The 23,444-nt window shown below is 56.9% G+C and overlaps 1 protein-coding gene across 2 annotated transcripts in view; it reads left to right on the forward strand.

Annotated features, from left to right (window-relative positions):
- Positions 1-13,746: 13,746 nt before the first annotated feature.
- Positions 13,747-23,444, forward strand: part of FGD2 (FYVE, RhoGEF and PH domain containing 2) — a 28,529-nt gene continuing 18,831 nt past the window's right edge. For both annotated transcript variants that reach the window (XM_084890062.1, XM_084890063.1), the window contains exons 1-9: positions 13,747-13,959; positions 16,526-16,724; positions 18,713-18,790; positions 19,439-19,587; positions 20,943-21,099; positions 21,260-21,398; positions 22,156-22,214; positions 22,674-22,820; positions 23,180-23,272. In XM_084890062.1, coding sequence (XP_084746188.1) covers positions 13,892-13,959; positions 16,526-16,724; positions 18,713-18,790; positions 19,439-19,587; positions 20,943-21,099; positions 21,260-21,398; positions 22,156-22,214; positions 22,674-22,820; positions 23,180-23,272 — 1,089 coding nt within the window. In that variant the 5' untranslated portion in view covers positions 13,747-13,891. The remainder of the gene's footprint in view (positions 13,960-16,525; positions 16,725-18,712; positions 18,791-19,438; positions 19,588-20,942; positions 21,100-21,259; positions 21,399-22,155; positions 22,215-22,673; positions 22,821-23,179; positions 23,273-23,444) is intronic.

The following is a 23,444-nucleotide window of genomic DNA, read 5'->3' on the forward strand; positions in this document are numbered from 1 at the left end:
AGGAAAAGACGCTGTGAAAAAAGAGCAGGTGTATTTGAAAAGGAATCCCACAGGTGGTCTGGAAATGGACGCATGCTCCCTGCAGTGGCTCAGTGGAAGGAGAGCCTGCTCAGGGTTCACTCCGTGGGGCAGCTGGCAGCGTGTGTGCTTGTCTCTGGGCTGGTTTGTACCCCCCCGCCCCCCCCCCCCCGCCCCACTGTGGTCTCGTTCGCCGCAGTCTCCACCGCAGAGTGCTTGCCACACTGTGCTGTGGCTTCTGCTTTGTCAGCCTCCCCTGTTGGAGCGCAGGGACTGTCCTATTCATGGTTGGCACAGCGCCTGGCACATGGCAGGAACCCACTTAATGTTTCCAAGAAAATGTGTGAGAAAAGAAAAGTAGTTTTCACAAAGTTAGCGAGACCTATATGCCCCAAATGAGGATCCAACAACAGCAGGAAATGAACAAGAACTACGACTCTTATAGACTTTATTGACAAGGATGTAAACCACAGTCCCTGGAACCCGTGGGAAAGTAATGAAAAGAATACAAAATAATAAGTACCTGCTATTGCAGCTAAATGAACATCAAACTAATCAGGTCAGGAGTGAACTTGAGCTGATGTCAAGGTTAGCATGAGAGTTCAGGCCTCACCTGGGGACAGGGAGGCACAGCAGGTGTCAGTTGACGTCACCCTGGTGTAAAGCCTGGATGTAGGTTTACTAGTTCTCGGTGAGAGCATTCTGGCTGCACTATTCACCTGTTGGCCTGGGTAGGGGTAGGGAGCACTGGACTTCCTTCTGTCTGGACCCTAGGGTCCCATACCCAGACATCAACTCCACCCAGAGACTAAGCTGCAAAAGGAAACAATTTTAGGTTCTGGCACCCCTGCTCCCATTGCTCCCCACCGTACCCCAAAGCACGGAGGATTCTGCTGAGCAGTTTTTAAAAAATATATATATATATTATTGATTTTTTTACAGAGAGGAGGAGAGAGGGATAGAGAGCTAGTAACGTCTATGAGAGAGAAACATCGACCAGCTGCCTCCTGCACACCCCCCACCAGGGATGTGCCCGCAACCAATGTACATGCCCTTGACCGGAATCAAACCTGAGACCCTTCAGTCCGCAGACCGACGCTCTACCACTGAGCCAACCCGGTTTTGGCTACTGAGCAGTTTTAATAGCTAAATTCAACCAGCTTTCCTATATTCAGGAACTCTTTTGCTAAGGCAGTGGTCGGCAAACTCATTAGTCAACAGAGCTAAATATCAACAGTACAACGATTGAAATTTCTTTTGAGAGCCGAGAACCAACTTCTGCGCATGGGCCACGAAGTTTCAATCGCACTGTACATGCACACCCGCACGTGGTATTTTGTAGAAGAGCCACACTCAAGGGGCCAAAGGGCCGCACGTGGCTCTCGAGCTGCAGTTTGCCGACCACTGTGCTAAGTGACGTGAGGCCTGCCTGCACAGGTGCCCAGGTCCTCCCAGACAAGGTTGCTTTTGGCTTTACCCATATTAACTCCATTGATTGTTTCAATACTAGTGCCCTGGTGCACAGATTCATGCACATTGAAAGGAAATTAATTAGAAGGTGGCCAGCGGGGTGGGACTGGGCCAGATGGGCCGGACACCCCCTGGAGCCAACCTCCCTCGGTCCCTCCCTGGCCGGCTGCACCTGGGGCAGTGCTGCAGCTCGAAGGGCATCTGCAGTGAGCAGGTTCTCTTCGGCAGGTGGGGTCCCTCCACCTGGCCTTTGGGGAATCAGGCCAAAACCTGCTCTCCCACATCCCTTAATTGGTCCCAGATTGCGAGAGGGCGGTTCACCGCAGCTTGGCAGCTCCTGCATTGAGCATCTGCCCCCTGGTGGTCAGTGCACATCATAGCTATTGGTTGAATCATCTGCCCCCTGGTGGTCATTGTATGTCATAGTTACCGGTTGGACAGTCGCTTAGCTTTTTATATATACAGATGAGGTGGGCTGTGATGATCATCTTCATTCCACAGGCGAGGAAACAGAGGCCCAAAGAAGTTATGTAACTTGCCAGGATTGCACAGCTCATAAGAGTCAGAGCTAATAAGATTCAGATCCAGATCTGCCTGAGTCTGACTCCTCACACTCTCAAATGGAGGTGAAAGAGAATGAACAGTGTCCAGAGTGATGATTCTGGGCCTCCACAGGCTGCTGCCAGGTGGGCCAGTCGCTTCGAGATTGTTGCTGCCACAAAGGCCTTCTGGTCTATGAAGAAAGCAGCTTTCAGCAGCTGTTGGCCCACATCTTCTGAACCACACTCAGTGTGGCCACCAGACTGACTGCCTTGTGAGCCACAGGGCCATCTAATGCCAGTCTCACTCTCACCTTCCTCCTCCATTTCTTCATTCCTCTGGGGAGACAGCACCTCCTTCAAAGCTCATCACTTTCCCCCCGAGATTACACTCTCCAGGCCTCGCCCAGCCTTGGGGCTCCACAGTTGCTGACCAATCCGGAAAGAGCCTATCTGAAGGAGGAAACATGCTAGCTGGAGTCTAAGGGGTCTTGCTGAGTCCTGGAATTGCTGCTCCCATCTGTGCAGCCCTAGAGGTTCTCTGAGCCTCAGTTTCCCCGGGTGTGCAATGAGAACTGGGGATAAGGAATGTGATAGAGTGACAGAACCACCTGCTCAATAACTGCTGGCTGTCATTAATGCAAAAATATCCAGAGTTTGCGCATTTCCTCCGTGGATGGCTTTGAATATTTTCCCAGCCTCCCATCATTCCCTTCTTTGTCGGTAGCTCCTCATTGGCACAGTCCAACCGTTTCTTGCTGTTGTGGGGCCACCTCCACCCAGGAGGTAATCGGGTGCTCACTAGCTGATGACAGCCCTGGCAGTTCCTGCCGAGAGGACCTCTGCATTAAGGGAGCGGAGAACTATGTGCAAAGGCCTGAGTGGAAGTTTGTCTGGTAGATTGGAGGGCAGCGAGGAGGCCACCTGACCAGAGCAGAGTAAGTGAAGGGCAACTGGTACAAATGAGATCAGGGAGCTGGGCCTTGAGGCCATTGACTATGGCACTTAATGAGACATAAACTAGATATATCCCTAATTTAGACCGAAGGAGGGTGGCCTTCAAACAGTCGGGAAGCCCTGGCCAGTGTGGCTCAGTTGGTTGAGTGTCGTCCCATGCACGGAAAGGTGCTGGTTCAATTCCTGGTAGGGCACAAACCCAGGCTTCAGGTTTGATCCCCAGTTGGGGTGTGAATGGGAGGCAAATAATTGATGTTTCCCTCTCACATCAATGTTTCTCTCTCCCTCTCCCTCTCTCTAAAATCAATTTAAAAAAAATTTTTTTTAACAATGGGTGAAAACTGAGGCTAGCTGAGTGGCCATTTAGCCAGCAAATCTCTCTGATTTGCCCTCTGGGAGATGGTGAGGGAGGAGAGTGAGGGCTCACTCACATTGAGCCCCAAAGGCCCTGGGGGAGAAGGGAGAGACAGGGCTGGGCCTTGCTGGAACCTGGTTAGGGTGGACAGTGAGGCTGGGGGGACACGGAGACAAATAAGCCAAGGCCCTACCTCTCAGGGTCTGGTAAGGACTAACTGTTAGGTTTGATCAAACAACTGAACTGATACCCCTCCCCCAGGAATTGGCTTTCCAGGCTACTCCACTATGGATACTCCCTTTGCTGAGACCACATTTCCTTTGTGTGACCACATTCCATTCTCTCCCCTCCGGGTATGCACAAAGGAGTCTCCCCCAGAAAAAAGCCCGCCAAAAGTCCTTTAAAAACTGCTGACTCCATCGATGGGTGCTGGAGCGGATGATCGAATAATAAAGTCACGATCCCTCACCATCTGGCGACCTTTCCCCAAATCCTGAGCACAGAGCTACTTGTTGAAAAAAGGGAGGAAGGGAGAAACCTGGCAGGCAGGCAGGAAGGAAGGAAGTGTGCAGCTCTCTGACGGGAGAATGGGTTGTAGTGGGCGGCTGGCTAGATAACAGCTCTCCTGGAACTATGCCTGCCACCCCCAGGTCAGGCCCTGTCACACTGGCCGTGTGCTTGCGCTCTGGACGCCTCCTCAGGCACGGCCTGGCACCATTCCTGGCTCTGAGCACTGGCCTTGCTTTGCTGGCTCCCTCTGGCGCCTTCCTGGCTCTGGCTCCACGGGGGTGGGGTGAGGGGGGCTGGGGGGGCCTCTCTCCTCCCCAGAAACACATCCTTCCCTTTGCCCTCTCCCAGCCCCCGGGGGCATAGCTCCTGCCTCTTGCTCATTGGCTGTTTGTGGGTCCAGCCCCATGCTAGGCCCCCTCTTCAGTTGTTTCCCAGGACACCTCCCTCAGCCCCACCTGCTGTCGGCCTCGGCCTCCGGTGACCTTGAGTCCTTCCTGAATAGCAGGGCGGGTGCCAGGGCCTGGCACGAGCCTTGCCCAGTCCCCGAGAATGCCAACTTTGAAACTGGATCGTTCACACAGAGCTGTTTACGGCTTCGCTGACGTCCTCCGGCCACCCACGTCAGGACTGACACATTCGCTCCTGGTCTTTCCGCTGCCTCTGCACCTTTGAGGGGGCCGCTGCCTGGGCGGCCAGGCCGGGCTGGGCTCCTGCGGGAGGGAGGTCGGGTTTTGCCTCCCTGAGCCCCTCCTGGAGCAGACTGCTCTGAGTACTGGCCGCCCTCAGACTGACGGTCAGCTTAGGAGCACCCAGCCCACCAGGGAGGGGCCCGCAGAAGCGGAAATGTGGGGAGTGTCCTGGAAGAGGTGAAGGCAGGAAGGAGGAAGCCTGCGGGCTGCACCCAGACCCCCAGAGGGCAGCCCGAAGGGACGGAGGGGAGGAAATGCTGGTTGTTTGGGAGGTACAGGCCCGGATCCTCTGGGAAGGAAGCTAGCTTTCATCGGCTTCCTCCCCCAAGTCAGGGACCAGCCACAAAGGCCCACAGCTGCCAGTGGCACTCTGGTGTGGCCCCTGCCCAGCCTCCTGCAGACCGGGGAGTGGGAGCTGAGGGGGACAGGGAGGCTGTGAGGGGGTGTGGAGGGGCCGAAGGAGCAGGTTTCAGGGCTGCTGCATCCTCCCTGAGCCACGTCACCCCTGCCCACAGGCGGTGTGTCACAGGCCAGTAAGCTCCAGCAGGTGCTTGGCTGAGGCTGGGACCAGGCGGGCAGGGGCGGTTGGGGACACGGGGGAGCCTAGGGGACATGCCCAGCCAGCCTGGCCCCTCCGGCCTTGGCTTAGGGGGATAAATGCTCCTCTGCAGTCCTCACTCTCCCCTGAACAAGTTACATCCTCTCGAACCTCTGGACATTGCCTGCACACACACATACACACACAGGCCACACACACCACCCACACAAACCACACACGCACATAGCACACACATACATGCACAGCACCACACATGCATGGCACACACACACCACACATGCATATCCCATAGACACATATACCACACATATATACACATACCACACACATTCATACCTCACACATACATACAGGGGTTGGCAAAAGTAGGTTTACAGTTATGAGTATGCAAAACAGTTTATTCTTATCAAATTATTTATTATCATATTATCTATTTGTATTACAACTATAAACCTACTTTTGCCCATCCCTGTATACACTACATATGCACACATAGACCACATAGATCACACTTATCACACCCCTATATGTACATAGTAAACACACCACACACATACAATACACACCATGCACACGCACGCATACATGCTACACATACCCACATGCATATATACTATACACACATACCACATATCCCATATGTACACATATCACACACACACCACGAATGCTTGTGCGCACCACATATATACACACACCAGATATGCATGCACAAACCACACACATGCACACACCACACATACATACACATCACACACATGCGCATATACACACATCACACACATACACCACATATACACACATCACACGCAGGCACACACCACATACTAGTATACACACATTACATACACATACCATATATACACACACACCACACTCGCATTTCCTCCCTGGCAGCCCCAAATGCCCACTGCTGCCCCAAAGCTCTTGTTCAGAGGCCTTTGGGTGCCCAGTCTGCATACAGAGCCCTCTTTGCATCCCGGGGCAGAGCTTTCTCACTGGCCAGCCAGCCACGTGATCGCCCGGCCCTGTGGCTTGTGCTGGTTTGTGCTGGGACCTTCCCGCTCCCTCTGTCTCCACCCCGGAGAACTGAGCTACAGGGAACGAGCACTTCAGTCCTTAGGCCTTGGAGGCAGAGAGGAGGAGAGGAAACAGGAGGCTATTCGTGCCAAGGACCCCAACAGCCCTGCAAGGCGGACATTGCCCCACTCAGCGGGAGATGTGTTCGTGCCTCTGCTTAAAACCCTAACCACCCCCTTAGCTAGCAAGCACCTCCACTCAGCAGGCACAGCCTGCCAGGGCCGGGCTCCTGGCCCCTCAGCCCGTGTCTGCCATTCCCCAGCCCCTGGGCACCCGAGGTGCTGAGCTCCCTGCTCTTCCTCCTGGGCTCGCCCTGGTCTCTCAAGCCCACGCCCTTTGCACATGCTGTCCCTTGTTTTGAATGCCTTTTCTCTCCTTGCCTGCCCGGAGAGTTAACAGGCCTGCGTGCTGCTTCTGCCAGGTAGCCTTCCTCTGTTCTTGGAGACTTTGGTGCCCCTTCTTTGGGTGCAGACAGCTCCCTGTGCAAAGCTTTTCCCACATCATATGTTAGTGGCTAAGAGATCTCTTTACATTGTGACCTAAGGGGCAGGGGGCTGAGATTAATCCATAACCGCAGTGCTGACACATAGTAGGTGTCCAAGACTACTTGTCAACTGAATTTACAACTTAGTGAATGGGGTGGAAGAGACGGAAGTAAGCAGAGAGGCCTGGCCGGTGGGCTTAGTTGGCTGAGCATTGCTCCATGCACCCAAAGGTCGCTGGAGCGATTCCAGGTCAAGGCACATGGCCAGCTTGCGAATTGAGGGCTCAATCCCCAGTAGGGGGCGTGCAAGAAGCAGCCAATCGATGTTTCTATATCAATGTTTCTCTCCCTCTCGTTTCCTGCCCTCTCCTCTTTCTCTTAAATCTTCACCCTAGGATATTTTCCCATTGATTTTTAGGGAGAGCGGAAGAGAGAGGGAAAGACAGATACCCTGTTTCCCCAAAAATAAGACAGTGTCTTATATTAATTTTTGCTCCCAAAGATGCGCTAGGTCTTATTTTCAGGGGATGTCTTATTTTTCCATGAAGAAGAATACAGTACACATTTATTGTTAAATGAAAATAAAGGAAATTTATTACCTGTATGCGGTACGGTAGTACGGTAGTTGTCAACACAAACCAGACAAACTGTGAATCTTACAGTATCAAGAATTTACTCATTTAGCTGAAACCGGTTTGGCTCAATGGATAGAGCATTGGCTTAGGGACTGAAAGGTCCAGGGTTCGATTCCGGTCAAGGGCATGTACCTTGGTTGCGGGCATATCTCCAGTGGAGGGTGTGTAAGAGGCGGCTGATTGATGACTCTCTCTCATCGATGTTTCTAACTCTCTATCTCTCTCCCTTCCTCTCTGTACAAAATCAATAAAATATATTTTTTTAAAAAAGAATTTACTCATTTATTCAATGACAATCATATCATCATCTTCTGGAACATCATCATAACAATCCAATTCCTGAATTTCTGGTGAATTTCTTGTGACTCCATTTCTTTCAGAATCAGTGGACCAAATCTCTCATGTTTAGCAATAGCATTCTGAGACAGAGCCTGGGGGGCCTTATTTTCAGGGGGATGCCTTATATTTCGCTCAGAAGGAAACCTGTAAGTAGGTCTTATTTCCAGGGGATGTCTTATTTTCGGGGAAACACAGTAGAAACATCGATGTGAGAAAAACACATCGATGTGTTGCCTCCTGCACAAACCCCAACCAGGGTCTGGGCTGGGGAGGAGCCTGGAACCAAGGTATGCTCCTTTGACTGGAATTGAACTCAGGACCTTTTGGTCCACAGGCCGGCACTCTATCCATTGAGTCAAATCAGCTAGGGCCTATTTTCTGTCTCTCTAAAATCAATAAGAACATCTACATTAATAAAAGAGAAACATGCAAATTGACCATCACTCTGCTACATCCACCAGCCAATCAGGAGGGAATATACAAATTAGAAGGCCAAAGATGGCGGCCGCTCAGCTACTCCAGGTGCAGAGTGGCTGAGCGGGGCAGGACCCCTGCTATGAGAGTGAGGGCAGGGGTGGAGGGATTTACAGGAGCAGCACTCCAGCCGCAGCGAAGATGGAGACTGCAGACTCCGGCTGGAGCAAAGGCCTGGGTCCCAGGTGTCGGAGGAAAATCAGTGCTGGAAGCCAAGGGAAGGAAGGCCTATTGCACGAATCTCTAAGCGAAAAGGAACACATAACTCTGGAAGGAAAGGAATGTCCAATGGTAGATATCAAGGAAGGCCTCCTGGAGGGAGTGAATAGGCTGCTGACAGTGTAAAGAACTGATTGGCCAAGGCGCAGGGAGGAAAGGTCTGACAGGAACAGGAATGTTTGCAGCCAGCAGTCACTGAGCACCTTACTCTAAGTCCTCACATCGTCATTATCTCATTTAATCGCCACAGCACCTCAGGAGGTTGGCGCTGTAATTATCCCCACTTCAGAGACGAGGAAAGTGAAGTTCAGTTACTGGTGCAAGGCACACAGGTCAGATTCGATGAGAGAGATAGAACAGCCAGAGTGAGGCAGAAAGTGGGATTTGACTCTACAGTGGCGAAGCTACTTAAAGAATTGCTGCTGCTGATGTCCTGGTTGGTTTTCTCCGTGGTCAGAGCATCAGCCCCCCTAGACTGAAGGGTCTCGGGTTTGATTCCCGGTCAAGGACACATACCTAGGTTGCAGGTTTGATCCCTGAGTATGATGTGTCTCTCTCATATCAATGTTTCTCTCCCCCACCAACCTCCCTTCCACTCTCTCTCTAAAAATTAATGGGGGCGGGGGGGCGGGGGGGATCCTCAAATAAGGATTTTTTTAAAAAAGGAATTGGTGTTTCTGAGTCTACAATCATCAGGGCAGGCAGTGGGGTGGGAAGATGGATGTGAAGGGGGGGAACCAGTGAGGAAGACCTGGGACTTTGGAGGATGAACAGGAAGCCACCTCGAAGCCGCCAGCTTCGGTTACACGGGTGACCTGCAGAAGTTGCACCCTTTGTCCTGGAGCTAAACACACACCCGGCCCAGGAGCTGGACAAGCGAGAGAGGGGGTGGTGGAGAGCCCAGAGCTGCCCCCCCTGTGTGAGGTGCCCACGTCCCCACCTGGGAGCCACCACAGGGGCTGTGGCCCAGCCAACTTGTGGGGAAGCAGAGACAGCGCAGCTGACACAGCACAGAGCCACCCTAAGGGCACAGCCCAGCCCTGAGGGCAGGGGGGGGGGCCCGCGGAAGAAATGGCTGGGAGGCGCATCAGAGCCAGACTGGGAACTGGGGAATCTTCCGTGGGACCGTGGGCTGGTTTAGAGACTGCGTGTTGAGATGGAAGGAAAGGTGGACATGCCCTGGCGGTGTCCTGAAGGTGTGGGGGCACTCGGGCCGGGGCAGGACAGGAACCCTGGGCTAGGTTCTGAATTGGGTGGCGCCGGGTGTGTGTGAGGGAGACCAGAGGCCGGGGCTGAGCCTCGGGTGATGCCTGCAGATGAGACGCAAATCAGGCAGAAAAGCTGCCGAACTGTGAGGGTCCGAGGGCAGGGAGGTGGGGGCATGGAGGGCAGAGCCCTGGAAGGTTGTTTGGGGACGCGGGCATCTCGGCCCTCCTTCCTGGGCAGATGCAGCTCTGACGGTGCCGTGTTGTAGACAAAGCTGGGCTCCTGCAGGGACCTCTACCCACTCCCCTGCCTCCGCGCGAGGGGCAGGTGCTGCTGTTTGGGCCCAGCGCCACTCTGGAAGCTCACGCTGGATGTGAAGGTATGCAATGAGCTCTGGGCTCCAGGTGGGACATCTGTCCATCCCGAGTGCCTTCTGAGACCCTCGTGTGTGCAGGACACTGGGCCGGGCTGGGGACCAGCTGCCAGTCCGTGTGCGCTGGCCCTGCCTGCCGGGAGTCAGGGTGCAGTCTGCTGGGGCCGGAGAGGAAACGGGGCACTGCAGTCGAGGGGAGAGGAGCACCCAGGAAGGAGGTCTCCCCAAGCCCTGGGAGGCGTCCATGAAGAAGTGGCATTTATTTATTTATTTTTTAAAAATATATTTTATTGATTTTCTTACAGAGAGGAAGGGAGAGAGACAGAGAGCTAGAAACATCTATGAGAGAGAAACATTGACCAGCTGCCTCTTGCACACCCCCCACCGGTGATGTGCCCGCAACCAAGGTACATGCCCTTGGCCAGAATCAAACCCAGGACCTTTCAGTCCGCAGACCGATGCTCTACCGCTGAGCCAAACCGGTTTCGGCGGCATTTATTTATTTTTATTTTATTTTTAAAAAATGCCGGGACCGGTTTGGCTCAATGGATAGAGCGTCGGCTTGGGGACTGAAGGGTCCCGGGTTCGATTCCGGTCAAGGGCATGTACCTTGGTTGCGGGCATATCCCCAGTAGGGGGTGTGCAAGAGGCAGCTGATCGATGACTCTCTCTCATCGATGTTTCTAACTCTCTATCTCTCTCCCTTCCTCTCTGTATAAAATCAATAAAATATATTTAAAAATATATATATATATTTTATTGATTTTTTTACAGAGAGAAAAGGAGAGGGATAGAGCATTAGAGATATCAATGAGAGAGAAACATCGATCAGCTGCTTCCTGAACACCTCCTACTGGGGATGTGCCTGCAACCAAGATACATGCCCTTGACCGGCATCAAACCCGGGACCCTTCAGTTCGAAGGCCAACGCTCTACCCACTGAGCCAAACCAGTGAGGGTAGAAGTGGCATTTAAATGTGAGTCTGGTCAAGGCCCTCAATCTAACCGTCACGAACAGGAAATCAGGGACCAGCACTGTCATCGTCCTGTCCGAGGGGCTGTTGGGCCAGCACCCGGGGTCCTCTGAGCTGCACTGCGCAGGAGTCGGCGCCTGTGGATGGCAGGACGGCTAGCAGGGGGGACAGCCCACTGAGCCAGGGGGGCCTTATTTAGATCCTGACTTTTCAAAAATGGTGAGGAATTACTCTGCTCAGGCCGCCGTAACAAAATACCGCGAACGGGAAGCATAGAGACAGCAACAGCACTTCTTTCTCACGTGCTGGAGGCGTGACGTCCAGATCCCGGTCTGGCGGGGCTCCTTCTGGGGAGGGGTCTCTTCCCGCTTGTCCTCGGCCACTGGCCTCACACGGCCTTTCCTGGGCAGGGAGGCGGGGGGTGGGGAGCTGGAGAGAGACCTCTTCCTCTTCTTACAAGGCCGCCAGTCCGATCAGATTTGAGCCCCACTCTTTTGACCTCATTTAACCTAAATTAACTCCCGAAGGTCCTCTTTCCAAACCCAGCCACATGGGGGTCAGGACTTAAATAGGTGAACTTGGGGGGCGCAGTTCAGTCCACAGCAGATGACATTTATGTAGAACTGGCTCTGTGAACGCTGACGAATATTTGACCGCATGGAGGAAGGATTGCCAAAAGCCTCCTGGGGATGATGATGGCCATACTGTTCCCTGTGCACACACCTGCAGTTGACCCTAAAAGGATGCCAATCTCCCACGCCGTCCAAAGTCCGAGGCTGGCCCTCCGAGCGGGGTGCGGGCTGATCTGCAAGGGCCAGCTGGAAATATCTGTGTCATCAATCCTGCATTGTTCAAGGGTGGACTGTATGTAACACGGATAAGACATGTGTCTGCGTGCATATGTAGAATACGTCACCAGTGTGTGTGTGTGTGTGTGTGTGTGTGTGTGTGTGTGTGTCCTTCTTTCAGGTGCACGGGAAATGTTTAGGGGTGAGATCATCTGATGTCTGGGATTTGGTTCCATGGTGATGTGGGGGGCGGGGCAGTGAATGGCTGCACGTGGAGCAGGACTGGCCATGAACTGTGGCTGCTGGGCCTGGGTTACAGGCTCCGGGGGGGCATAAAAAGAAAAAGCTGCTGAAACTTGTTTGGCTCGGTGGATAGAGCGTCAGCCTGTGGACTGAAGGGTCCCAGGTTCGGGGCATGTACCTTGGTTGCGGGCACATCCCCAGTAGGGAGTGTGCAAAAGGCAGCTGATTGATGATTCTGTCTCATCGATGTTTCTAACTCTCTGTCCCTTTCTCTTCCTCTCTGTAAAAAATTAATAAAATATATTTTTTTAAAAAAAGTAAAAGTGAAAGGGAGGAGGTTTGGTAAAATTTAGGGTGGGGGAGGAGCCAGGCACCTGCTGGCAGAAACTGCTGAGAGAGGCTGCAGCATGCAAGCCCGGTTCACAGGCGCCGAAGCCTGACGCGGTGCCAGGCACTGGGGGCCACGGCCTGCCTGCAGGACAAAGACCGGGCTCAGCGGAGGGCTGGCTCAGGCCCAGCGGGAGGCCCGGACGGCCTGTGAGGCTTGAACGAGCAGCAGGGCAGTGCTGCTCTGGCCGAGGAGAGGAGAGGAGACTCGGGCAGGGCCTCCCGGCGCACGGGGAGCTGGAAGCCCGCGGGTGGGGCAGTCAGAGCTCAGCCAGGCTCCCAACCACCTCTCCCTCCGCCAGACCTGGGACAGCCACCTTGGCTTTGGAACCGTGACTTCTCTTGTGTCCTTACTGGGTGACTGGGAGCAAGTCGCTTAACCTCTCTGGTCCTCATTGATTTCTTCTGAGCCCTGGCCGGTGTGGCTCTGTGGATAGAGCCCCAGACCACGGGCGGAAGGGTCCTGGGTTCGATTCTGGTCAAGGCAGGTACTTCATTTGCAGGTTCGTTCCCCAGCCCTGGTTGGGGTATGTACAGGAAGCATTTCTCTCTCTGTCTCTTCCCCTCCCTTCTACTCTCTCCCGTGATAACCACATAACCTATCTATCAGATCAATGGAAAAATAGCCTTAGGTGAGGATTAACAACAACAAAGCAGAGTGGTAAAATGAGGGCAGTAATAGGACCCACGTCACAAGCTGTCATGGACTTAAATGAGAAAGTGCCTGTAAGACACTGTGAAGAGTGTGTTCGCTATTCTCATGGTCAGAGTTTCAGGGAGGAAGGCAGCCTCCCCTGGGGCAGCAGGGTGGAGGCTGCAGCATGAAAATGAGAGCCCGGGGGGGAGTGAGGACACCACAAGCTCCTCCTGCCAGCCCTTCACAGGCTGTCACTTATTTTTAATGTTTTTTAATTTTTATTTTTAATATATTTTTATTGATTTCAGAGAGGCAGAGCGAGATAGAAACATCAATAATGAGAGAGAATCATTGATTGGCTTCCTCCTGCCCACCTCCTACTGGGGATCAAGCCCACAACCAGGCATGTGCCCTGACTGGGAATGGAACCTTGACCTCCTGGTTTATAGGTCAATACTTAACCACTGAACCACACCGGCCGGGCTATTTTTAAATTTTTGCAAGCTGTTTTCACAGCAGTGAACAGGGTCGGATGCAGAGGAGGTGTTAGAGAGGACCAAGTAGAATCCACTGAGCCTGTCACAGAGCAAGTGTAGTTGATGACAGATGCTCTGGCCGAGATCCAGCCGAGGGCACAGCCTCTGACTGTTGCCCCCTGTTGTGTGGCTTCTGGAACTGGGGGTCCATGGGAACAAAAGTTCAGCCCCCAGGAAGGAGGGGTGGGGCCGAGCGAGCTCCTCCCCCTGCGGGGAGCACCAGCCTTTCCCCTTCGGGCTGTGGCTCTGGGACCACTTCCTCTTTCTTCACTGTGAAGCGGAGCAGGCCTGCTGAGCCCTCGAGAACGACAGGAGCAGATGCCCGATGCCTCAGCCCATCTGTGACCCCAGGTGGGGTGGCTGAGGGTGCAGGCTGCAGGCCCCTGTCTCTGCCTCAGGGGACCCTGGAGGCCTGCAGGATGGAGGCGGCGAGTGAGGAGAAGCTGGCCTCTGTGTCCGACCTGGTGACTGTGTTTGAGAACAGCAGGTATGGGCGCTGGGGTGGGAAGGGTCAGCATGCCCACTCTTAGCCTCCTGGGCAGTACAGGCCCTCCAGCCCCGGGAGCAGGGCCAGGGCCCCTGGGGCCCTCAGCGAGCAGCCCTCTCTCTGGGTCTGCCCCGGACACCCCTCCTCACTGGGCAGTGGGGCACTTGGTCATGGGCTCCTCGGGGCCTAGGGGAATGTGGTTGGGCAGAAGAAGCTGGGCAGGGGTGAGGGCGTGCCAATGTGTTGGGGAGAGTCCCCATGTGTGTAATGATGGGAGCTGAACTTCAAACCCCACCCAGGGCCCCTCCCACAGATTTAGAGCTAACACTGACCACGCACTCACTCCTTCTGACTGGGATAGCCATGTAACCCATCACTCAAACCAGGACACACGGACACGGAGCGTGAATGCCACTGAAATGTGTGGGTGGGGGCACAGGAAAAGCTGGGCTCGTGTCAGACAACCGGGGTGTGGGGTCGGCTCATCTGCAGGGCACGGAGTGTGTTTTGGTACCTCGTTACTCATTAACAGCCTAACAGGGAGGCCCTGTTTCCATCTCCAGAGGAGAAAAGAAGTTCATGGGCAAAGGGCAGTGCAGGGGCTTCCGTCGGAAGGGGAAAGGCCAGGTCATGTGTGTGGAGGTCATTGGCGGCTCTGACAGGAGTGGTGCATGTGTAGGTGCGTGCATGTGTGCGTGTGTGTGTGTGTGTGTGTGTGAGAGAGAGAGAGAGAGAGAGAGAGAGAGAGAGACATTAATCCATGCTGCAGGCATGTTAGGGACTGTGCTAGGAGCTGCCATGCTGGGTCCTCGGGAGATAGACTCTGAGGTGGAGGTTTACTTCAGGGGATCTCTGGGGGGACGTGCATGGGGCAGAGGCCCGGCCAGTCCCAGGGAGCTGGGAACTGGGGTGCCTCTCAGGTTGCTCCAGCTGAGGCAAGGTGAGTCCTTACACCCCACATGGACTAATCACTGGTGTGGACTTGAACTTGGGTGAGGCAGCTCTCTTCTGGGCGCTGGGGCAATTGCAAGCACAGACCAGCACCCCCCAGGAGCCAGCAGACATGGGGCTAAAGAATGACCCCTGTCTTCAGAGGCTAGGCACCTGGACAATAGATATCCTGGGAGGGCCCCGACACCATGCGGAGGGCGCTGAGCACACAGACACTCCTGGGCTTCCTGGCAGAGTGGCACCAACCGGGACCCAGAGGGCAGCTCCACTTCCCGAGCTGTGACCTGGCCCTGCCTCTCCCAGGGTATTGGCCAGGCGTTTCAGCACCGAGGACAGCTCTGCAACCACCTGCCGGGCCCACCACCCCCTGGGGTGGGCAGAGGGCATCGCCCCCCTCAGCGCCCCAGGCACCCCCGGTGGAGACCTTGAGCACCTGTGCTCTGCCCCGCAACACCCTGGCAGGAGGAGGCAGCCCTCAGAGGAGGAGGCGGCCAGAGGAGGCCCTTTGGGGTGAAAGTTCCCCTTACTGGTGAGGCAGGCGCCCCCATGCTCACCGCCGCACGGCCTGAACTTTCTTGTGAGGTCTCAAGCACATTATTGATCTGAAACCGAGGGGTGAGGAGGAGCCGAGCTGCCTGGGGCACCCGGAGGGAAATGCAGAAGCTGAAACCGCATGAAGAACAGAAAGCCCTAGGCACAGCTGTTTCCATGAGCTGCAGCCCCGCAGCCTGAGGAACCGGGCACTGGGGCACCGAGCGGTGGAAGGGCCATGGGGGACCGTGGGAGGCTGGTCCCCGTCCCCTCTCTGCACGAACCAGCTGTGTGACTGGGGCCGGTTGCACTGGCTCTCGGGACCCATGTCTCCTCCACTCAAGCGGGGAGGGGCAGTTTTGGGGGAAGGCTCAGGAGGGTGCTTGGGTAGGAGGGTGCTTGGGCACTCACACCTCTGTGTGCAGGCTGGGTTCCTGGCTGCATTTCTGGGGTGAGGGCTTGTTCCCAGGTCCAGATCTTAAGAGCTGGGGTGCAGGAGGTGGGTTCATATCTCTGCTCCTCAGGGAGCAGCTCCGGTGTGACTCCTCCAGACTGTGGGCGGCGCCGGGAGTGGGGTGTGTGGCGGGACCGCGCCGTCCCTCCTGCTTGTCAGGGTGGGCCTTCTGATGCAGAGGAGTCCAGGTGTCAGCGGCTCGCGTTCAGGGTTTTTCGGAGGAAGTTGTTTCGTGTGTGGGATTTGTTGTCTAGGTCTGTGTGTAGGTTTGGTCTGAAGGGTCCTCTCACATCCCCATCTTGAACCCGACACCCCTCCCCCCGCCCTCAGCACACCGACTTCTGGCTTAGGACTGCTGGGTCAGCTCCTGCCTCCCCGCCCGCACAGCCGGAGAGGCCCCGGCTGCAGGCAAACGGGGAAGTGCGCAGCGCACGCTGACTCATTCTGAAGCCTGGAGTTCCCTCCGGGAGCCGGGAGGGAAGTGGAAGTTTCACTTAGCGGCTCCTCCTGAGGGCCAGGCCCTCGGGCATCACTGCACCCTGTGATTTGCATCCATCGCCCCAACCGCCCACCACGGAGGCGCTGTTCTCCCCACGTACAGACGGGAAGCCTCGTGTGCTCTCTTCACAGGGCGCCAGGAGCAGCGCCCGGGGCCCCCACGCTCGAGCACCACCGCCCCGGGTGCAGGTCTCCCCGTCCCGAGGAGGCCCCGGGGTCCGGGACCAGGACGGTCAGCAGGAGGTACCTGAGCTCCCTGAAGAACAAGCTGTCCAGCGGGGCCTGGAGGAAATCCTGCCAGCCCAGCAGCTGCTCCGAGCCAGGGACACAGGTGCCTGAGGGCTGGGGTAGAAGTGGGAACTGGGGTCCCCTCCACTGCCCCCCGCCCCACACACTCTCTCCCAGCCAGCACCAGCACTTCCCAGCTGGAAGCTGGCCCCTCCCAGCTAAAGGCGTCCATGAAGTGTCTGGCTTGTACCCCTCTGGGCAGGAGTCTCTCAGACAAGGAGGGCCGAGCTCAGGCAGCCGAAGGCCACAGAGCTTGGGACAGTCTCCATCTTGTAAACCAAGTACCCTTCCCAGTGGGGCCTCAGTTTACCCACTGAAGGAGGCAACAATCCCAACTGGAAGCAGAGTCAGTGCTAATTCCTCTCCTGACTGATCCCGGGAAGGCACCTCCTTCCTCTGGTGTCAGGGTCCTCGTCGGTGCAGGTCAAAGGCGAGGCTGAAGGATGCCTGGGCCGGGGCCGGACGGCCAGGGCTCACTCCCACCTCTTGTGCTCGCTAATGGCGTGACCTGGGCAAGTCATTTAACCTCCTTCACCTTAGTTTCCTCGCGTGCAAATGGAGGTGATGATCATAATAGTACCTTCTGGTTTTTAATACTACATAACAAATCACCCCAACACACCTGTGCCCCATAGTCTAGGCTTCCTTACAGTCCTGTGGGTTGCCAGGAGTACATTTGGGTGGTTTTTCCATTGGCCTCGCTTGGGGTTTGTCCTAGTCTCCGGGCTGCCATAACACAGTACCTCAGCCGGGGTGACTGACAGGACAGAAACCCATTTCCCCACAATCTCTGGAGCCGGAGCTGGAAGGCCAAGGCCAAGGTGCCGAGGGCTGGTTTCTGGTGAGGCCTCTCTTTGGCCTGCAGGTGGCTGTCTCCCCGCCGTGTCCTCGCAGGGTCTCTTCTCTGTGCACTGCTTTCCTGGCGTCTCTTCCTCTTCCCAGCAAACTCCAGGAGATGGGCCCTGACCGGTTTGGCTCAGTGGATAGAGCGTCAGCCTGCGGACTGAAGGGTCCCAGGTTCGATTCCGGTCAAAGACATGTTCCTTTTTTTTAATTTTTTATTTTTTAAAATATATTTTATTGATTTTTTTTTACAGAGAGGAAGGGAGAGAGATAGAGAGCCAGAAACGTCAATGAGAGAGAAACACTGACCAGCTGCCTCTTGCACACCCTCTTCTGGGGATGTGCCCGCAACCAACATACATGCCCCTGACCGGAATCGAACCCGGGACCCTTCAGTCCGCAGGCTGACGCTCTACCACTGAGCCAAACCGGTTTCGGCAAAGACATGTTCCTTGGTTGTGAGCACATCCCCAGTAGGGGGTGTGCAGGAGGCAGCTGATCGATGTTTCTCTCTCATCGATGTTTTTAGCTCTCCCTCTCCCTCTCAGTAAAAGATCAATAAAATATTTTTTAAACAAACAAACAAACAAAAACACACCAGTGGATGAGGGCCCCACCCTGATGCCTTCAACTCACCTCAACTACCCCCTGAAAGGCCCTCACTCTAAACACAGTCACATTAGAGGTTAGGGCTTCAACATATAAACGTGAGAGGGACACAGCTTAGTCCATGACAGGGTCTCTCATGTGGCTGCGGTCAGATGGTAGTGGGGCTAGATGCCCCCAAAGCTCACCCCCAAGCTTGGCCCCTGGCCAGCACTGCCAGAGGCTGGCTCAGCGGAGACGCGGCATGGCGGGCCCTGGCTCTGCCCATAGTCTCAGGGCTTCTCCTCCCCACAGCACGGGGTCTCTCCACCACGGCCACCTGACCCCCAGATGGGGCGGTCCGAGAGAGCACAGACAGAATTTGCAGGCATTTGGGGCTTGGGCCCGGACCTGGCATAGCCTCACTTCTGCCCCAGCTCTCAGCGCAGCCCCGAGGCACTGAGGGCGTGAGTCTGGGAGGGTGTGAATCCAAGAGGTGCGTTTCACCTGGGTGTCTTTAAAGACAATGGCCCAGGTGCCAGCAGAGGAGACAAAGCTGCCCCCTCCTTCTCCTCCCCTCCCCCCCCCACCCGTCCCCCGCAGGAGCCTGAGAAGAGGATCGTCCAGGAGCTGCTGGAGACGGAGCAGGCCTACGTGGCCCGCCTGCACCTGCTGGACCAGGCCAGTGGCTGGGACACCCCCACCTGAGCCCCAGCACCGGGTCTCCTCACCCCACCCCTGCTCTCCCTCCCAGCCCACCTCGCCATTGCTGAGAGTTAGGACCCCTCGGCCTGATTCTAGGAGGCCCGAGGCCTCTAGCCCCACCTGCTGGAGCTGGCAGAAACCAGAATAGCCCGCAGCACCACTCCCCACTCCCGCCTTGGTGCCTGGTGCCTCATCTGTGCGGAGTACACAGCAGCCAGTCACTCCAGGCCCCACACCGCATCCTCACCCCAGTGCAAACATCCTCACCCATCACCCCTTCACACGTCCTTAAAGAGCCCACGTGAGGGGGTCCAATCTCTCACCCCAGCAGAGGCTCCTTTAGCCTGGCCGAGTCTAAGGCCCGGACAGCCCGGGCTGGCCCGTTCCTGACATCCATCAGCTGCCTGCCCTGGGCCAAGTCTGCGAGTCTCTAGCCAGGGTCTGCCATCCCCAAAGGGGCCAGAATACAGTGTTCCCTGCCGGTGCCCTCTGGGGCTGTTGGGGGGATGAGGGAGGTGAGAGCACGCAGTAAGCGGGAGCTTGTCCTGGGCCCTGCGTGTCCCCCTGGGCTGCTGGGGGAGGGGGTCCCTCTCTGCCCGCCCCCTGACGCTGTGGCGGCTGCAGGTCTTCTTCCAGGAGCTGCTGGAGGAGGCCCGCAGCAGCAAGGCCTTCCCGGAGGACGTGGTCCGGCTCATCTTCTCCAACCTCTCCTCCATCTACCAGTTCCACGCGCAGTTCTTCCTCCCCGAGCTCCAGCGGCGGCTGGATGACTGGTGAGGTCCACCGGGAGCCTCGAGTCTCCGACCGCAGCCCCGGCCGCAGCCCCGGGCACTGCTGTGCGGCCATGGTCCGGTGCCGCCCCCTGGCACTGGCTGTGCGGCCATGACCGTCTCCTGCTCTGCGCTCACTGTCTGCCCAGCGAGGGGCCCGGGTGAATGAGCCTTGGGTGTGTGTGCCCGGAAGGGGATGGATCAGGTCCTCACTGGGCTGGGTGACAGGAGGCAGGACTAACCGCCTGCTTCCTCCATGCCCGGCTGGGGCTTTATAGCTGTTCTCTTATTTAATCTGCCCCCTGTGTGAAGGGGGCATCGTAGTTATGCAAGAAACCCTCTTTTTTTCAGAAGTGACCACTAAAGTATTGAGTGGTAAAAATCACTTGCTTTACGTATTTTGCTGATGCCACAATGTCTGGAATGTCCTTTAAGATTCTTCAGCAAAGCCCTTACCAGTTTGGCTCAGTGGATAGAGCATTGGCCTGCGGACTGAGAGGTCTCAGGTTTGACTCCGGTCAAGGGCATGTACGTTGGTTGAGTGCACATCCCCAGTAGGGGGTGTGCAAGAGACAGCTGATCAATGTTTCTCTCTCATCGATGTTTCTAGTTCTATCCCTCTCCCTTCCTCTTTGTAAAAAAAAAAAAAAAAAAAAAAAAAATCAATAAAATATATTAAATTAAAAAAAAATTCTTCAGCAAAGAAGGATGTTAGTAATTAAGTCCAGCGATGAATATGTAGTTCGTGGTTATATTCTTCTGACTTTACATGTATTTTTAAAGTCAACCCTCCGAGGTCACCTGCCATCATTTTCACTTTTCCAGGCGGGAAAACTGAACGATAGAGAGGCTAGTGACTTGCCCATGACACCGGCAGCTAGAATGAAGGGCCGGCCTGGCTGTCAGGCCTTGGGCTCCGCTGGGAGTCACACGCAGATGGCCGGCTCCCTGCGGCTCTGCTCTTTCACCTCCTGGTTGCATGACCTCCAGGCCCTTTCAGGCGACCCTGGATGAGTTCCTCCCGAGTCTCCCTTTCCTCCTCTGAGCAGGACTGTGAGAGTGAGTGAGAGGAGGTGCGCAGTGCCGGGCGCGTGGCCCTCGTTACTGTCATAAAAACAAGAATCCGGTGGTTCCTGAACCCCTGTCCGCGGCCCAGCCGGTGCCGGGCCTCCGGGGGAGCCCAGTCCATGGGCGGGAACACATCCTCCTCACACACGTGTGGGGTGACACGCCCCACGGCCGCACCCAGAAGTGCAGGGGAGGGCTGCTTTGGCGGGCCGGGCCCGGCTCACCTGCCCTGCCCGGGAGGGAGAGGAGGTGCTCGGGCGGAGGGCCATACCGGGGCGCCCCTCCTGCAGGTCGGCCACCCCCCGCATCGGCGATGTGATCCAGAAGCTGGCCCCCTTCCTGAAGATGTACAGCGAGTACGTCAAGAACTTCGAGCGAGCCGCCGAGCTGCTGGCCACCTGGACCGACAAGTCTCCCCGCTTCCAGGAGGTTCTCACTCGCATTCAGGTGAGCTGGGGTGGGGGCGGGGCCGAGCCTGAGCCCGCACCGCCACCCCCAGGCGCAGGCTGGGTTCCCTGCTATTGGGGGCACCTCCCGGGCTCAGCCCCCCTCAGGTCCCTCGCCCTCCCGCTCTCACCCCACTCTCCCTCCCTCATCCCTCCCCAAGAGCAGCGAGGCCTCGGGCAGCCTGACCCTGCAGCACCACATGCTGGAGCCGGTGCAGAGGATCCCGCGCTACGAGCTGCTGCTCAAGGAATACGTCCAGAAACTGCCGGCCCAGGCCCCGGACCGGGCCGATGCCCAGAGTGAGGACTCTCGGGAGGCCCGGGGTGGGGGTGGGGGGCATAGGGGGGCCTCCCTGCTCCCGTGTGTTCACTGAGCACCTGCTGACATGTCATTAGCATCAGCCGTCAACCTGCTCCATTGGTACTTGGTAGACATTCTCTATGCCATTAGCTATTGGTTGTTGTTGTTAACCCTCACCTGAGGGTATTTTCCCATGGACTTTTAGAGAGAGTGGAAGAGAGATAGGGAGAGTGAGAGAGAGAGAAACATCAATGTGAGAGGAGACACATGCCCTAACCCGGGGTGGGGGTGGGGGTGGGGGATTGAACCTGCAACCCAGTACATGCCCTTGACCGGGAATCAAACCCGCAGCCCTTCAGTGTGGGTGCTGATGCTCTAATCACTTAGAAACACTGGCCAGGCCCATTAGCCATAATTCACAGGCAGGGACGTTAAGGTCCAGAGAGGGTAAGTGACTTGTTCAATGTCACACAGCCAGAAGGAGTGGAGCGGGGTTTGAAGCCTGCTCTCCAGTGAGAGAGACAGATGCCAACGCCTGTACCCTGTCTGGGGTGGCGTCAAACTCTCCAGCCCGGAGGGAGAGGCCCTTCCCCAGCTCAGGGCCCGGAGGGAGGGAGAGGCCCTCCCCCAGCTCAGGGCCCGGAGGGAGAGGCCCTTCCCCAGCTCAGGGCCCGGAGGGAGAGGCCCTTCCCCAGCTCAGGGCCCGCCGCGGCCACCAGCCTGGTTTTCAGGGGCCACCTCTGTTCTGCCCCCCAGAAGCCCTTGACTTGATCTTCTCAGCAGCACAGCACTCCAACGCAGCCATCAAGGAGATGGTGAGCAGGGCCCTCAGGAGAGGGCAGGGGGTACCCCGGGGCTCTCAGCCTCCCCAGCCCACCAGGCCTCTGCTTCCGCCCATCCCCTGGTCCCTTCTCACCCCCTCACCCCTCACCCCTAACCCCTCATACCCTCACCCCTCTCTCCCTCACCCCCTCACCCTCTCACCCCTTACCCACTCATCCCCTTACCCCTCTCCCCCTCTCCCCTCCCCCTCTCCCCTCCCCCCTCCCCTCCCCCCTCCCCCCTTCACCCCTCTCCCCTCTCCCTCCCCCCTTCACCCCCTTCACCCCTCTCCCCCTCACCCCCTTCCCCCTCCTCCCTCATCCCCTCCCCCCCTCTCCCCTCCCCTCTCCCCCTTTTATCCCCTTCACCCCTCCCCCCTTCACCCCCTTACCCCCTCCCCCTCCCCCCTGCCCCAGAGGGAGGTGGCCCTGGCTGACTGAGGGCCCCCCCAGGAGCGGCTGCAGGAGCTGTGGGAGGTGTACCAGCGCCTGGGCCTGGAGGACGACATCGTGGACCCGTCCAACGCCCTGCTCCGCCAGGGCCCCCTGCTCAAGATCTCCTTCCGCCGCCGGGACCCCACCGAGCGCTACCTCTTCTTGGTAGGGGAGGGGGGACAGGGAGGGGGAGAGGGGGGAGGAGAAATAGGGGAGGGGGGTGTCCCCCCCAGGGCCTCTCTGCACCACGGAGGAGCAGGGAAGAGCCTGCCGTGGCACCAGCTGCCTCGGGACAAGTGCTGCCCGGGCCTGGGGCTCCCCGCTGAGGGGGATCCCGGACTCGCCTCTGGCTCTGAGCGGGCAGTGTTACCTGTGCTCCAGGCTGCTCGGCGGGTGAGGGCTGCTGCCAGGGAGGCTGCCTGGCCGGCCAGAGGCTGGCCCTGGAGGCTGGTCCTGCCGGCCGGTGGGGAGCCGCCTCCCGCCCCTGTGTCCCCGCAGTTCAACACCCGCCCCTGTCCCCGCAGTTCAACAACATGCTGCTGTGCTGCGTGCCCCGCGTCATCCAGGTGGGCGCCCAGTTCCAGGTGCGGACCCGCATCGACGTGGCCGGCATGAAGGTGAGCGGCCGCCACTGCCAGGCTGCCCCGAGGGCGGCCCAGGCAGAGGGGGAGCAGGAGGCCCCGGGCTCCAGTCCAGGAACCAGGCGGCAGGGCCACGCCAGCGAGGATGTGGGAATGTGGGGTCAGAGCTGCCCCTCCGGGCGCCCAGCCTCCTGCCAGGGCCGCCACA

The sequence above is a fragment of the Pipistrellus hanaki genome (assembly GCF_964339955.1).
Source record: "Pipistrellus hanaki genome assembly, chromosome: 7".
Taxonomy (NCBI): Eukaryota; Metazoa; Chordata; class Mammalia; order Chiroptera; family Vespertilionidae; genus Pipistrellus; species Pipistrellus hanaki.